The sequence below is a fragment of the Amphibalanus amphitrite genome, unplaced genomic scaffold, assembly GCF_019059575.1.
Source record: "Amphibalanus amphitrite isolate SeventyFive unplaced genomic scaffold, NRLGWU_Aamphi_draft 000588F_arrow, whole genome shotgun sequence".
NCBI classification, from domain to species: domain Eukaryota; kingdom Metazoa; phylum Arthropoda; class Thecostraca; order Balanomorpha; family Balanidae; genus Amphibalanus; species Amphibalanus amphitrite.
Genome location: NW_024882082.1, coordinates 319,993 through 335,231, shown reverse-complemented (window position 1 = coordinate 335,231; position 15,239 = coordinate 319,993). Strand labels below are relative to the sequence as shown.

At 46.7% G+C, this 15,239-nt stretch overlaps 2 protein-coding genes across 9 annotated transcripts; both read left to right on the top strand.

Moving 5' to 3' along the window:
* The first annotated feature begins 424 nt into the window (after positions 1-424).
* Positions 425-3,805, top strand: LOC122394371 (dual specificity protein kinase CLK2-like). Its single transcript, XM_043391214.1, has 2 exons — positions 425-481; positions 1,894-3,805. The coding sequence occupies exon 2, from the start codon at positions 2,066-2,068 to the stop codon at positions 3,401-3,403; it is 1,338 nt and encodes a 445-aa protein (XP_043247149.1). The 5' UTR covers positions 425-481; positions 1,894-2,065; the 3' UTR covers positions 3,404-3,805.
* Positions 461-14,543, top strand: LOC122394374 (peptidyl-prolyl cis-trans isomerase-like 1). 8 transcript variants are annotated; one of them, XM_043391219.1, is made up of 5 exons: positions 461-597; positions 7,544-7,628; positions 8,771-8,904; positions 13,380-13,577; positions 14,332-14,543. In XM_043391219.1, exons 2-5 carry the CDS (start codon positions 7,573-7,575, stop codon positions 14,445-14,447), a joined length of 504 nt encoding a protein of 167 aa, XP_043247154.1. In that variant the 5' UTR covers positions 461-597; positions 7,544-7,572; the 3' UTR covers positions 14,448-14,543. The 8 variants fall into 8 exon arrangements, with proteins under 8 accessions (XP_043247154.1, XP_043247157.1, XP_043247153.1 ...); XM_043391222.1 differs by lacking the exon at positions 461-597 and adding an exon at positions 4,398-4,409; XM_043391218.1 differs by lacking the exon at positions 461-597 and adding an exon at positions 5,545-5,595.
* Positions 14,544-15,239: the final 696 nt, after the last annotated feature.

The window sequence follows — 15,239 nt, the reverse complement described above, 5'->3', positions numbered from 1 at the left end:
CACCCAAAATATCGGCAAGATTCTATTAAAATATAAATTCAAATATGGCGGCTTGGACTGCCGCGTGCGTTAGGCTCCGCCCATAGCTCCGCCCACATGCGTGACGTCATTCGTGTTAGTGGACACGCAGAGAGATAGGGGACGACATGGGCCTGATAAGGCATAGCCAAAATGCCTTGAAGCTTTCTTCCCAAGTCAACAGCAATTATCAAGAGCTAAATCAATTATTGGCATGATACAAACAAACCAGTTTTTACATTTTTATTTTATTTGTACATTGCATCACTTTAACAGTATTTTGTGTGCAGTGGAATTTACGTTATTCTACTCCAGTATAAAAATTGTTTATTATCAAAAAATGTTATCTTGAAACGACACCAGGGGCGCATGATTGCAATATTCGCTTTTGTGACGTTTGTGGTGGATGCGTAATGAACTTTCGCATTCATTGGATTTTTCAGAATTGTCTCGTTCGGGTTCGGTCTGTACATGCCTTGTCTGTAGAAGAGGATTTTACATTATTTAATGTTTTTCACTCCAATTGATAGAATTTGAGCCGGCATTACGACTTTCCGGGAGCTGCTGATTGTGATTGGTGTAAGTAATAAAAGGTCTTTCAATGCGCCATTTTCGTCTAGCTCATTGAGGTCAAGCTATATATGGCGTATTATCCATTAAATTTCTGAAATATAATAATAGGAAACACATTTTACTGTACTGGTTCTTGTAAACTATAATTTTGTGTCTGATACCTTCAATATTCATATTAACATGGTTTCGGTGTGGCACATATGGACTTGTCTATCAGTAGATGGGTAGGTACCTATTGAAGGATTTAGATTGAGTAATTTAGAGGGGCCATATTTGGGTGCACTGTAAAAGCAGGTGCCTGCAGACATTTTCAGACTTCATCCATAAATCTGGCTTTTCTATGCCCAGATTTTAAGGTGAAATCTGAAACAGTCTGTGGGCACATGTTTTAAAGTCTGCCATTGATTGTGGGCTTTGATAAGGTTGAGACTATTTTATATTGGCCTATTCTTTTATACTCTTAAAATTTTATCAGATGAAATTTGTGTTTTGCCTTATTAATTTTGCCATACCATGTTATTTTTAATGCACTGTTCTGCTCATATTGTTTTCTTTCATTGAAAGTTTTTTTGCAATTGATATGCATTTTGATTTTTCTCTTTTAATGTAACTATAGGATGAGTTTACTTGTAAAACTCTGTTGTACAACACAACTACAAAGTTCATAGAAGCTTTTAACATAAGTTTTACTGTTAAAGAAAAAAAAAATAGAAGCATTAGGCAAATGGAGTGCCAGTCATACTTGTCATCACTTCCTGGGAAGCACAACTCACCCATGCAAATTGTTTTGGGTTTTATGCTTAATATCAGCTTTTTATTTGTTTGCTTTTTCTTTTTTATGAAAAGTTTGGGCAATTGGTAAATAATTGTCAAGAAATATGGAAAGTCATGGCCTTCATCCCCCACCCCCATCCCAAACAACTTACTTTATCTGACCCTGTTCCCAGTTATTGTCTTGTTAATGTATTACCTTCATTGAGTATGCTGAGTGCTGACATACATATGGCCAGGGGTGCATGCTAAGTCCTATTGCTTATAAGCTGTTTGAAGAATGAATAATGTATACCTATAAGGTTTTAAGTACTTCCAATTATTTTGATAGAATAAACTGGTACCTACCAGAATTTTACAGTAGTATCAGTTTCATATTCATTGTTATATTTCAGATGGTTCCAAAGCCAACCATTGTTGTATAAAAATGGCAAAACTTCAAGACACCAAATTAGCCCCTAATGCATATGTGTGTGTGTTGTGTTGTGTCTCCTACCTCTTGTTCATGTCTTAAACGCTCTTTAATTGCAGGGCTACCAGACAGCGAAACCAGCAAACAGCCATTTCACAGAATCGAGATTATAAAACCAGTCTTGGCTCGAATGAATGCTTCTGGTGTGGGCGTGTGGCAATGTGTCTTTGATGCTCTGTCTTGATTTGCGGAGAAAAGTGTGTGCTGTGTGCTCGCGAATTGTCCAAGAACATGCCTCGATGTCGACATCGCTCCTCGCGCTCGCCGAGCGTCCGCCGCTCGCGTTCCCGTGAACGATTCAAGCACATTGAGTCGGAGCGCTCCAACCGTCGCCGTGCTAGCCCCAGCAGCCGTCACCGCCGTCATCGGCGCCGCTCCTCGTCTGCGCCGCGCTATCGCCGACGCCGCTCTTCAACGCCGGACAGTCGTCGACGCGGTGGCTCGACCGAGAGGCGCCGTCGCTCCTGCAGCCGCCAGCCTCAACGCGAGCGACGTCGCCGACGTAGCAGCCGCTGCACCAGCGTACAGGACGACGAGAACGGCCACCTCGTTTACCGAGCCGGAGATGTGCTTCGCGACCGCTACCGCATCGTCGGCTTCCTGGGTGAGGGTACTTTTGGTAAGGTAGTGCATGTAAAGGATCTAGCGAATGGTGGACGTTCACGTGCGCTCAAAATCATTAAAAATGTCGAGAAGTACCGTGAGGCCGCTCAGTTAGAAATCAACGTGTTAGAAAAGTTAGCCGAGAAAGACCCATACGGAAAGCAGATGTGTGTCCACCTCTGGGACTGTTTTAACTACCACGGGCACACATGTCTGGCTTTCGAGATCCTCGGAAAAAGTGTGTTTGATTTCCTTAAAGAGAACAACTATCATCCTTACCCGATCGAGCACGTTTTGCACATGGGTTACCAGCTGTGTCACGCTGTTAAATTCTTGCACGACAACAGGCTGACGCACACAGATTTGAAACCTGAGAACATTTTGTTCGTTAACTCTGACTACGACGTGGTAGCGGACGCTCGCCACAAGAAGGAAAGTCGCATGCTGCGCTGTCCCGACATCCGACTCATCGACTTCGGCAGTGCCACGTTCGACCACGAGCACCACTCGAAGGTGGTCTCGACGCGCCACTACCGCGCCCCCGAGGTGATCCTCGAGCTGGGCTGGGCGCAGCCGTGCGACGTCTGGAGCATTGGCTGCATCCTGTTCGAGCTGCACCTCGGCTACACATTGTTCCAGACGCACGACAACCGCGAGCACCTGGCCATGATGGAGCGGGTAGTGGGCCCTCTGCCGACGGGCATGGTGCACAGCACCAAAACCAGATACTATCCGGGCGGCCGGCTCGACTGGAGCGACCGTTCGTCGGCCGGCCGCTACGTGCGTGACAACTGCCGGCCGCTGCGCAACTACTTGTCGCGATCTGACGACGACAACCATCGGCGTCTCTTCGACGTGATAGAGGCTATGCTGGTGCACGAGCCCTCGGAGCGGCTCACAGCGGCGCGCGCGCTACGCCACCCAGCGTTCGACCGGGTGCGCGCGGCGGCCAGTGGTAGCGCGTAACAGAAAGGTGTGTGCGTTACGTGACGGGTGACGTGGACGCGCTGCGATGCGACGTTCAACCCCTGACTCGGTGGGGTTATAGCCCTTAGGGCGCACGAGTGAAGTGATTGATGCAGGAGTGAATGATTCGGTGATCGTTGTGTTTGGTCTAGTTGCTTGTCCTGGGACTGTGACAGGTATATTGATGTTTGTTGAGCATGGATCGTGTCATCGTATGAGGTTTGTTGGTGTTTCATGCATTTTCTTCTTTTTGCAGGAAATGTGTTTAAGGGTCTGGTGTGTGGATTGAAAAAGTGTTTCCTTTTGACTAACCCATAAGGTAACGTTCAATATGTGTTGCTGAACCCTGTTTGAATGGCTGGCATCGATATTCGAAATGTCGCCATTGTTCACACGTTTTTTTTTTTGTATTGCGGTTATTTTTGTCGCTGATAGCCGTTAACTGATGGACTAGTTGCAAACTCGGTAGACATGTTTCATGTAAAAATATTATTTTGTTAAAAAGTGTCATCGGGTAAATTTTGACGTTTTACATGCTATTGAAAATCTTAGGCTGGAATGTATCACGGTCCGAGTTTTCTTGTCCTGGCAGCTCACCTAGAGGTGGATAATCGTTTCCCCGACGCTCGATTGATTTTTCTTGATAGAGTTGTTTTCTATCGTTGCAGTTTGCAATATACCTACACAATGTGCAACAGCCTAGGAAGTGAATATGTGGCACAGATGTGAAGCTATCTGTTCTGCATTCACTTGCTGGGTTTGGACGTGTTTTCACTCCGTGGGACGATCACTTTAACTGGTCTGGTGATGACTTCGTTCATCAATATCTGGTGGCGAGGAAGTCTAGTTACGGGTTGGGGTCAGTCGCAGAACATTTAGATTTCATAGACCATGATATCCAACACTTCGCCACAGTCTTAATGGCGAGCGCGAGCCACGCCCACAAAGGATTGCTTTCACAAAATTTACTGACCGATTCTGCTGTACTTTTCAGGAAAGACGTCAAGTTCGTCCAGAAGCTACTAAAACTACTAAAGCTACTAAAAAAGCTTTTCGGCATTCTAGCCCACTAGACAGGAAGATTGGGGAATCAATGTTTATCCGTTCCCAAGGGCGAATTCAAATTGCTAATGAATTAGAATGAAATCCTTCAGAAAAAGAATGGTGCAAATTTGTCCAAATTGGTTCTATTCCTTTGCTACAAAGCTTATCTCACTGCGTGGTACTCAATTCTTGTTTTCGGCAAAACCGATTATTACTCGGAGATTTGACTATGCTATCACCATGAAATCATAACACGAAGAAATGCGAGGCTACACAGTCTCCACCTAAGATTTTGGTCGACATTTTCTAAAATTCCAACCATCTTGGCGGGCGTCGGAAATAACAAATTGCACTGCCTTCAAAGAAAAGTTACCTACCTAGTACCTTTTGCTACTTCCCTGTGTAGATAATTTGTGTAACGATAGACCCAGTGGAAAGAAAGCATCGCACGCCTCTGTTCCCAATCCCATCTCGGACAGACCTGACTCGAGTGTGGGTTTTCAGATAGGTGGGGACGCCCCTCTTCTCCTCCCGGCTCCCCTCCCCTCCAACTGGCCTGCCGTGACTCCTGTTCCCCCTATACCACCAGGGGAGTATCTACGAGTACTGTAGTGGGTTCAGAAGGTTTTTTGGGGCTTTTTCCCTCCCCTCCGGCTCCACTCGTCGCGTCCGAAGTTCTTGAATAGTTTGAAATTTGATGGTTTTTGGCTTTGGAGGGGGGGGGGTCATGCCCGCAGAGTCCAATGGATTTGTCGGTTAGATCCAAGATTCTTACAGGTTAGATCTGCGTTAGAAAAGAAAAGTTACTACCGATGACAAAATCCGACTGAATCTGAAGACCTCAGGGATCAGTTATCACGATCTTTTTCTCCCGTCTCCTCAATAAATTTTTTGGTTTATTAATTGCTATGATGGAATCACAAGTAGCTGTATAATGATATTATAGATAAATTATATATTTATTAATCATAGTAGGTTCTCTGGAACCTGGAGGTGCGTCTGGTCGTGTGAGGGTTAATAAAGATGCAGTGAATTAAGTAATTTTGCAGTGGTTTTGAACAGTGAGAGCTGAATTGTTACGTACCTGACGCGCTTGTGACAATTATCATCTTTCGATTTTGAACGAATGGGAAGGACCGGAATGAGTGGTACGATTTTTGTAGTTTACAATATACCTATCACCTATGGTTTATAGGATGTTCAATGCGTTGAAATGTTTATTCACTATTAAGATAAATTAATTTTGGTTCTGTTTATTTAGTAAATCCAATGTATGTGTAGCAGAGCCTCGCACGGCCCTGTTTCACGGCACGCCGCTACGGAGCGGCACACATCCTGCGGCAATGGTGTAATATGTTTCCCTTGAAAACATTTGGAAAACATCAACAAATTTGTTGGATGCTCTTAACCCGGCAGGCGGTGGGCCTACCAGCCACCTTCCGCGCGGTGGGGGGGGCACTTTTTTGCCCCCCCCCCCCGTATCTCCGAAACTACTGGACGGATCCGGAAAATTCAAACGGCGTTCGATAGCCCTGCCAAATTTGTCGAAGGAAACCAAATTTCATTGACCTCGGGGTCACCGATGACGTCACAGGTCAGGTCAAAGATAAAATGTTTCACCGTTCACGGGGCTTCTAGGGAGAGCGCTACAACACCGAGTAAAACGCATTTTGTTGAAAATCAGCAATAAGGCGCCAGTTGTCTAGTACCTATGTTGCTATTAGAGGTCACTGGTCATACCAGGTCAGGTCACAGGTCAGGTCACCAAAGGTCACCAAGGGTCACCACATGAGCCCAACTTTACTAAGGTTATGCGATGCATGTTTTATGGCCAGTTTTTCATTTCCAACTCAATGGTGTTGGTTATAAGACCATCAGGTACGGTTTAGGTCACTTTCTGGTGGAGGTCAGGTCAAGGTCAGGTCAAAAAAGGTCAAATTTCAAAGTTGATATTTTTGCATAAAATGGGTATCGATTCGATGCAGCTCGTCACGGGGAGTCTAATGGTGGTCTTTGTTTTGCGCTACGAGGTCTAGAATTGCTAAAAATTGAGTTTGAAAATTTGACGACATCAATTTTGAACAGTTTTTTCGCTATAACTTGGCCAAAAAAAGAGGTATCGATCTCAAATTTGGTATGTAGATAGAAGGCGGTAGGGGCTATCACATATATTCCGGTTTTTTCGAAATTCAAAAAACTTTTTGGATTTTTTGGCTATTATATTCAAAAAATATATTTTTTGATTTTTGGGGGTCAAAATCCAAAAAATTCGAAAAACCGAAATTACAGTTTTGTAGCCCTTTTTATTCCACACCTTTTATGTCTGAAACATTTTTCTGTATCTCTAAAGCTGTAGGCCTGACAGCTCTTCCCGCGAAACCTGTTTTTGGGTCGAAAATGGCAAAAATGACGTCACTCTGACGTCATTAGCGGCCAACCTATCATAGCCTTTGGAAAAAATTTTGGTCACCATGTGCGCTAGCTGCTCCCGGGAGGGTACTGAAAGTGTGGTGACGATCGGCGCAGCGGTTCTCGAGATATATCAAAAAAAACTAAAGGGGGGGCAAAAAATTGCCCCCCCCCCCCACCGCCTGGAAGGTTAACATTGAGAGCCTCCGAGTTTATTGATGTAGTAAGGGAAATCCAATACCGTGGCCGAAGTGTATCGCACTGATAGCATCAGCATAGCATCGTGCCATGAAATAGAGAAATTGAAATAGCTGTGGTGAGATGAGGAATTCATTGAATTGGGATGAGCTTAGAGGGAGGATTTTCAACATCAACATCCTTAGTGTGAGATCTATCAGGGTTGTTATTTTTATATCAATCGATTCAGGACTATACCTATCATTGGGGATTGTTCTATCCCTTGCCTTGGTTCTATCCACTGAGCTACAGGGTGGACTATGATATTGATAGACATCTCAATTAAGGAGCTCTTTTTCAACTTCAACCTATCCTGATAAAAAAGAAGAATAAAGCTTGGTAACTTGGTAGCATAATGGTAGCAGAATCCCTTGTGGGATTCTGCTACCATTATGATGACAGCATGTTCTGTGGAAAAGCTTGAGCTTGTTTTCTGTGCTTTGATTTCAGGTGGCAGCTGATCACATCAGTCATTTAGCATGAGCGGGATTCCGGACAAGTCATGGCAACCGCCCACTGTCAAGATGCAAACCACGTAAGTATTCCATGACCCGTGTAGCCCGGTGTAGGAGCACGCAAGCCCGGTGTAGGAGCACGCATGCTTTCCATGCGCTTTTGTGGTTGATGCTTGACTGCGGATGGTTTTAAACGTAACTGTGTCATGAATCGGCTTCACCCCCGCATCAATATTGATATTTACTTGAGATACATTCATGATGGTACCTAATACCTATCACAGACAGACCCCTAACAATAACCGAGGATCCATACATGAGCAGAGTAAATTCAAACGGATTGCAATAGTGATTATTGAGTGTGTTAGAAAATCTCTCTGACTCTCAATAATGCGTAGGACGTAGGTATTTACTTGTTGTTGTTGTGTGTCTGCAGCAATTGCTAGGGCCAGGGCACAGCAGAAATACATTTATAATGTGTATGCACTTGCCCGTGTGCCCGTGTATCCCTTTAATTGAGCGTGCGTTCGGCATCCGGAAAATGAGGGATAATTACATTGAGGGATAATTGTATCCGGGGTCACCGATAATAATTTGGCATAGCAGGGACCATCGATGCAAATAGTCACATTTTTAGATTGCTTTTGCTACAGGAATGGCTCTTTTACTTGTTGCCATGTCCGTTGTACACGGTGTCAGCTTAAAACACGATCCCGGTGATCCCGGAAAATTATCCCTGGTTATCCGGATGCCGAATGCCCGATGAGTTTCAGCCCGGTGTTCAGGGCGATGTTTCACGGCACGCTGCCAGCACGCCGCCTTTGCGCGGCGTAGTTAGGTCGCCGCCCTCTTCGCGAGGCTGGTAACGTAAGTTAGGGCCACTAAAAAAAAGCACAAGTTTAGTGGCAAATTCGGAACAACCTCATAGCTCCAACCTCATAGGAGTGTAAGCCTTGGCTCCAACACTACCACAAGCTGTGACGTCAGCTCGCGAAATGCGTTGGCAGCGTGCTGGCAGCGTCCGTGAAACAGGGCCCAGAACGACTCGCATCTTGGCGCGAGTGCCGCCATCTATGCATCAATCACGAACCTGTGGTTGCTGCTGTGGCTGGTGATGTCGCCGTGGCGGGTTGCTGGCTCGATCATTCGTTTCGATCATATGCTAATTTGCGTATTAGACGCTGTATCTGCTTTTAATGACATGAGACTGTTTCTGTTTCAGGATGGGGGAAATCGTGATAGAGCTGTATTGGGAACACGCGCCAAACACATGTCGAAACTTTGCGGAGCTGTCAAGAAGGGGATATTATAATGGTTGCAAGTTTCATCGGATCATCAAGGATTTCATGATCCAAGGTAGGTTTCGTAGGACGTAGTGTACCTTCATTTTCTTTACGCCAAGTACTATTTTTTTTTTGAAATGTGGTGTTAAATATCAATATTTTTACGTCTATTTAGGTTCATTGTCAGTATGCAAACGCCTTGCAGTGGGAATGTTTGGGGTGGTTATTTGTCGTCTCACTTAACCCTCGCATGTGTGCGGCGTTTGCCAGCTTCTAATGTGTAGGGGGGGGGTCGGTTGGACCCCCCGGACCCCCCTTGCCGTTTGGCCCCTGATCGAGCTAGAGCTTCGCGGAAAAAACGAGCGTGTTGCCCGTGAATAGAGGAAGCCGATGATACCCAATTTTAAGGTCCTAGGTCATTGGTTGACCTTCCAGGTCAGGTCAATGACCAAAAGTCGGGAAAATCGGGACCTTTTAGAAAATCGTAGTGTGGCTGCTTAGGGGTTTTTCGGGGTGCTGATCACGAATATCGTGTTAGTTTTGATCACAGATGATGTCTTTAAGCATTTAGACCAGGTCGGGTCAGGTCAGGTCAACCAGTAGGCGTCGTGACGGGTATTCGTAGTACGTGTCAACCGCCTCTGACAGCTTCGTAACATGTTACGAAGTCACCAAAACTACTTCGTAAATGTTCAAATGGTTGCTAAATTCGAATTCAGCGCCATAAATTAGCCTAGAAACATGTAAAACTCGAAAAAGTGAACCGAGGTCACCAAAGGTCAGTGACCTGACCTGACCTTCAGGTGACCTTGACACCCACCCTAATGCATGGGAGCAACATCAAATCACATGTTTGAACGTTTGAAAACACGAAAAATTTGCAAACGCGCGGCTAATGCAAGCCGACATACGCGGAATCGCGATTCCGGCCAAACATGGTCTCGGAAAAGAGGTCACAGGTCAAAGATCATTTGGGTCAGGGTCATGAAATTTTCAGGGTAGGTGTAAAATTGATCAATGCGAGGGTACTGAAAGTTTCGTCGCGATCGGCCGCTTTTTACGCGAGTTATTTGCGAAAAACCATGGGGGGGTCCATCCGACCCCCCTACACATGCGAGGGTTAACCCCCGTCGTGCCGCAGATCTGAAATTTTCTTGCAGTGCTGGGAGGGGGGGGGGGCAGGGCGTAGCCAGGATTTCCTCAAGGGGGTTCCAAACTTACAGGGGCCCAAGGTAGCCCCTAGAAATAAAAAAGTCGTCGGATTTCATCCACTATTTTTTTGGAAGTGGCCCAAATAAATTGAAAAATATTTATTTAAAAAATGAAAAAGTTTGAATGAGGGGGCAAGCAGTCCATGGGCCCCTGTTAGATAGACCCACGAATAGCTTCATAGAGTCGCTCAGCCGGTTCTGAAGGCGGACTGAGGGCCCCGTGGGTCGGATGAGGGTCATTCAGACCGTCAAAGGCCCTTACAGCCCATGAGAGCCTCGTAAGCGGGCTGAAGATCATGTAAGGCGTCTAAGGGCCACTCAGACCGACAAAAGGACCCCTTGCACTTGCAGCGGGCCTTCTCGGAACGACGTAGGGCCCTCTATGACAAACTATGGGCCCATCAGGTCATTTGAGGGCCTCCTCAAACCGATAGGGGCCCCTCAGATCGACAGTGGATCCTATCTGAGATCCCTCAAACCGACTTACGATCAGACCAACAGGAAACCAACAGATCAACAGAGGGCCCTTCAAGTGAACAATGGACTCTCTCAGGTCGATCGAGGGCCCCATAGACGTTGCCATAGACCGGAGAGGGTCCCTCAGAACAGCGGAGGGCCTCTCCCAGGTCGGGAGAGGGACCCTGAGACCGACAGAAGGCCCCTCATGTCGATCAAGGACCTTCTCAGGTGGAGAATAGTCCCTCCCCTAGGACGAACAAAGAGCCCCTCAGGCCGACCGGGAGCCCCTCAGACCGACAGAAGGCCCTTTCGGTCCATAAGGGCCTCTCGCGCAAATAGCGGTTCCTTTACACTAACAGAGGACCCTTCAGATATTAGTCAGAGAGCCCCATCATGAGCTCGCCTCAGAGGACAACTCCACGCGTTCAGAGGACCCCTCGGTAGCTAAGAGAGCTCCCGTCAAGCGATCAGGGGCCCTTGCATGCGCTCAGAGGATTTTACTGTAGCTCAGAAGGCCCACGTCAAGCAATCAGGGGCCCCTTCATACGTTCAGAGAGCCCTACCGTGTACTCAGAGGGCCTTCCTGTAGTTCAGAGGGCCCCTGACAAGCAATCAGGGCCCCTTTATGCGCTCCAGCGATCAGGAGTCCCTCCATGCATTCAGAGGGCCGTCTCGTGTATTCAGAGGGCCTTTCTGTAGTTCAGAGGGCCTCTGTCAAGCGATCAGGGGGCCCTTAGTGCAATCAAAGGGTTTCCCTGTAGCTCAGAGGGCCCCCGTCAAGCGATCACATCCCGGAACTTTTGAAACTTAGAAGGGCCCTGCCGTCAGCTTCGGGGATAGGGGCCCATGGAAAGCCCAAGGAGGGTGGGTCCCTAGGGATCATAGGGACCCCCTTCGCCACGCCACTGGGGGGAGGGGCGTTTCGCCCCCCCCCCCGTAGTTTCACCTCCCCCCCCCGTAGAACGTAGTTTGAATGTTGCGGATCTGTCCAGTAGTGTCGGAGATACGAGGGGGAGGCAAAAATACCCCCCCCCCCCCCCACACACACACACCGTCGCGTTATAAAAAGACCACCAGGGCGCGAGTTAATGGTCTTTACCGCATGTGCCTACGTCTTTTCTGTGATTTTATGTTTTTTTTTTTTTTTTTAACGTGTGCCGTTTTTTGGTCGAGAACTCAGAAATCATGGCATCAGTAGAATTTCGAAATTTAAACAAATCTGATCCATTTTTTAATTTTGTCCTAATAGGTATATTTCAACAAACCCCCTACAAGTACCCTTTTTTGCTCAAGCGCGGCGAAAAAAGGGGGCGTCTAACGCCCCGCGGGTTAAGTTCGCTGAACTTTAAGTGAAATTTAAGAAGAATTCAAGTTTATGCGGCCTTCTCCATCAGGAAAGAACGTTGACATTCTGGACGTCAGTTTAGACTGCAGTCAGCATAACAAAAAGCTTCTCTGGACAAGATTATGACGATCGATGATGTCATCCCTTTAATTTGACATCTACATAGATTCCACATAAGCCTCAATGATCCAGATCTTTGAAGCCTGCGTAGAATCTGTCGAGGGTGATAGGTATTTAGGCTAGACCAGTGTGCGGATTTAATGCGTACGGGGGTCGGGGATCCGCATTCCGCAGTTGCTACTGTACACGAACCCCAACTCTAACCGTCTGTCCTGTCCAGTAACAGCCGATAACATTGATATCGACTGCCGGTCCCTGTACAAGAGCAGCTGAGGTTTTCTGTGCGTGCCCTCTGACAGCTTATTTTTGTTCCCTGTGAGTGTGCTGGGACAATTTACTCAGGGTCGCTGTACAGTAGCAACTGCGGGTCCCCGTACTATAGTTTATCCCTCGCCCATGTAGGGGGGAGGGGTTGGTGCAACCCCCCCCCCCCCCCCCCTGAGGTTTTTCTTAGAACACGCCGAACCGTTTCAGATAGCCTGCTCAAATTTTCAGTACCTACCCTCTGGGGCATCCTTTGCGCAACTTTTGTTTTTTTTTGTCAAGGTCATGTCAGGTCACGGAGTTATGACGTCATTAAGGGAACAACCTCCGGCCAGATTTACGCTAAATTGGAGATTGCTTCACATTGGTATAAATGCCGACTGACCTGACACACTGATGGATTGTTTTAGAATCACAACTGGCTGATTTGACATTGGCACAATGTCCGTTGACATTTTGAAGGTTACTCAAGGTCAAGGTAAGGTCGGTGACCTCGGTTGACCTGTAATGACTTCTTGCACTTGTATGCCTTTTCGGGGTATTTTGATGCCCTGAATTCGAATTTGCTATCCATTTCAGGCATGGTCGGTTGTTTCTTGTAGTTCATTTTGGGTCAGGGTCAGGTCAGTGACGTCACACGCCTGACGTGACCCAATGCACAAATGACCTTGCAGACTTCCGATGCTCCCAACGCATCATTTTTAGAGTTATGACATCGAAATACACACCAAACGATAGAGAATTGATCAAGGAACACGATAGTGAAGGTTTCAAGTCGATATCTCTTACCGTTTTGCCGCAATCGGCGCGGAAATCTGAAAAGTTAGATTTTTCCTAAATTTGACCTTTGACCGGTCATAAGTAGGTCAAATGTTGACCTAGGACTAAAAATATACCACCAATCGCGAGATCTCGTTGAGAGCAATCCGTTGGTCTTTTCCGCTAAGCTCTACGACGCTCCGTTTTCAAACGCCAGGAGGGTCGCACCAACCCCCCCCCCCCCCCCTGCATGGGCGAAGGTGGCAAAACACCGTTTACGGGCGAGTTTTATAGTTTATAGTTTATATTTATAGTTTATAGTTTATATATGTATTGATGAAGACTATCGTATCATTTGTATCGTCTCTCGAAGCTCGCCTTTTCCCTTAGGTGGAGATCCCACGAGTACGGGCCGAGGCGGCGCTTCGATTTACGGCAACTCGTTCAAGGATGAGATATCCCCGGAGCTGAAGCACACGGGCGCCGGCATATTATCCATGGCGAACTCGGGCCCCGACACTAACGGAAGTCAGTTCTTCATCACACTGGCGCCCACGCAGTGGCTGGATGGGAAACACGCCATCTTTGGTGAGTAGTGTCCCTTATCACCCAGTGGCTGGATGGGAAACACGCCATCTTTGGTGAGTAGTGACCCTTACTAAGGGAAACTCGCCATCTTTGGTGAGAAGTGTCCAATGTCCATTACTAAGGGAAACACGCCATCTTTGGTGAGTGGTGTCCATTTCTAGGGAAACACGCCATCTTTAGTGTGTAGTGTCACTTATCACACAAAGGCTGGATGCGAAGCATCTTTGGTGAGTACTTAGTAGTGTTCCTTACCACACAGCGGGAAACACGCCAGCTTTAATGAGTAGAAGGTAGCCCTTACCACACCGTGGCTGGGTGGGAACCATGCCATCTTTGGTCAATAGCGTTCAATGAAACTATCCGGCTAAAAAAAAAAAAAACTCAAGTGGAATATAATCAAGTGCATTCACCTAATAACGAAATAGCATCGCCGTAATATTTTTCGCCACAGGTTTCATACATGTGCTTCATCTATGACGAAGCTCACACTTATTTCATTGACAGCATTTACTTTACAGATGTGGGCTCCTACGTTTATGACGCGATTGGCGTTTTTGCATTCACTGTTTCTAAATATCGATTATGTCAATATTTGCGCTACACGGATGTTTTTCTTGTGGGGGTTTTAATTTCTAATTATTTTATCATGTTCGGCTGACTTTCGCACTTTGTGAAGCCATTCAGTTGCGTCTGAAGATTCGGCTGCGTCCGAAGTCGGTGTGACTGTGGCGTCGTGTGTCCGTCTGTCCGACAGGCCGCGTTCAGTCCGGCATGGACGTGGTGAAGCGGATGGGGATGGTGGAGACCGACTCCGGCGACCGGCCCGTCGACGACGTCCGGATCAGCCGGGCAGAAGTGAAGGCGTGGTAGTGTCCGCTGCTCACCCTGAATCGCACCTCATCGGCCGATAACACTGGCATTGTTCACATACATGGTTCATGAATACATTACATATATTGGACTTTTTCTTTCGTCTTTTGGTTAATTCGCCCCTTTTCGGCGCTCCAATTTCAAAACTCGAGCCTCTCAACTATGATAACATGAAAAGTGAATCTACCAGACATATGAACTAGTGGTGTCAATAACGGAAAATCGGAATACCGATACCAAACCAAATACCAACCAAAACCGTGGGGAAATACCGAAACCAAACCAACTTGGGAAAATGAGGAAAATACCAACTTTTTACCGATTTCTTAGCCTCTTATACATTAGTGAGGGTTCATGATACCAACAAAATACCAAACACATTACGATTGAAATACCAAATACCAAGTTGGTATCGGTTTGGTATCGGTATACCAAAAAGTTGGTATCCGATTGACATCTCTAATATGAACCATTGCATTCCTCGTAAATCTCAATTGCGTGGAATGATAGTCTACAGGACGCAAGAAGCGGAAGTTGACGGACCCCAAACCCGCAGATACCTTACAACAGGTCGTCACCACAGCACTTGATTCCGTTCTGTCCATCGACCGCCCCCTCCCCGTCAATGCCCGTTCACCCAGAGTCTGAAAACTCCGTCTGTGGACTCTCATCACACGGAAACCGCCGCGGTGTCATATTCAGTTCTGTCGGCGCGGAACGGAGTTGCGTGTCGAGTGTTACGTCTACAAATATAGAGCGGCTGTTACAGGGTGTCCGGAAAGTCCTGGCGCT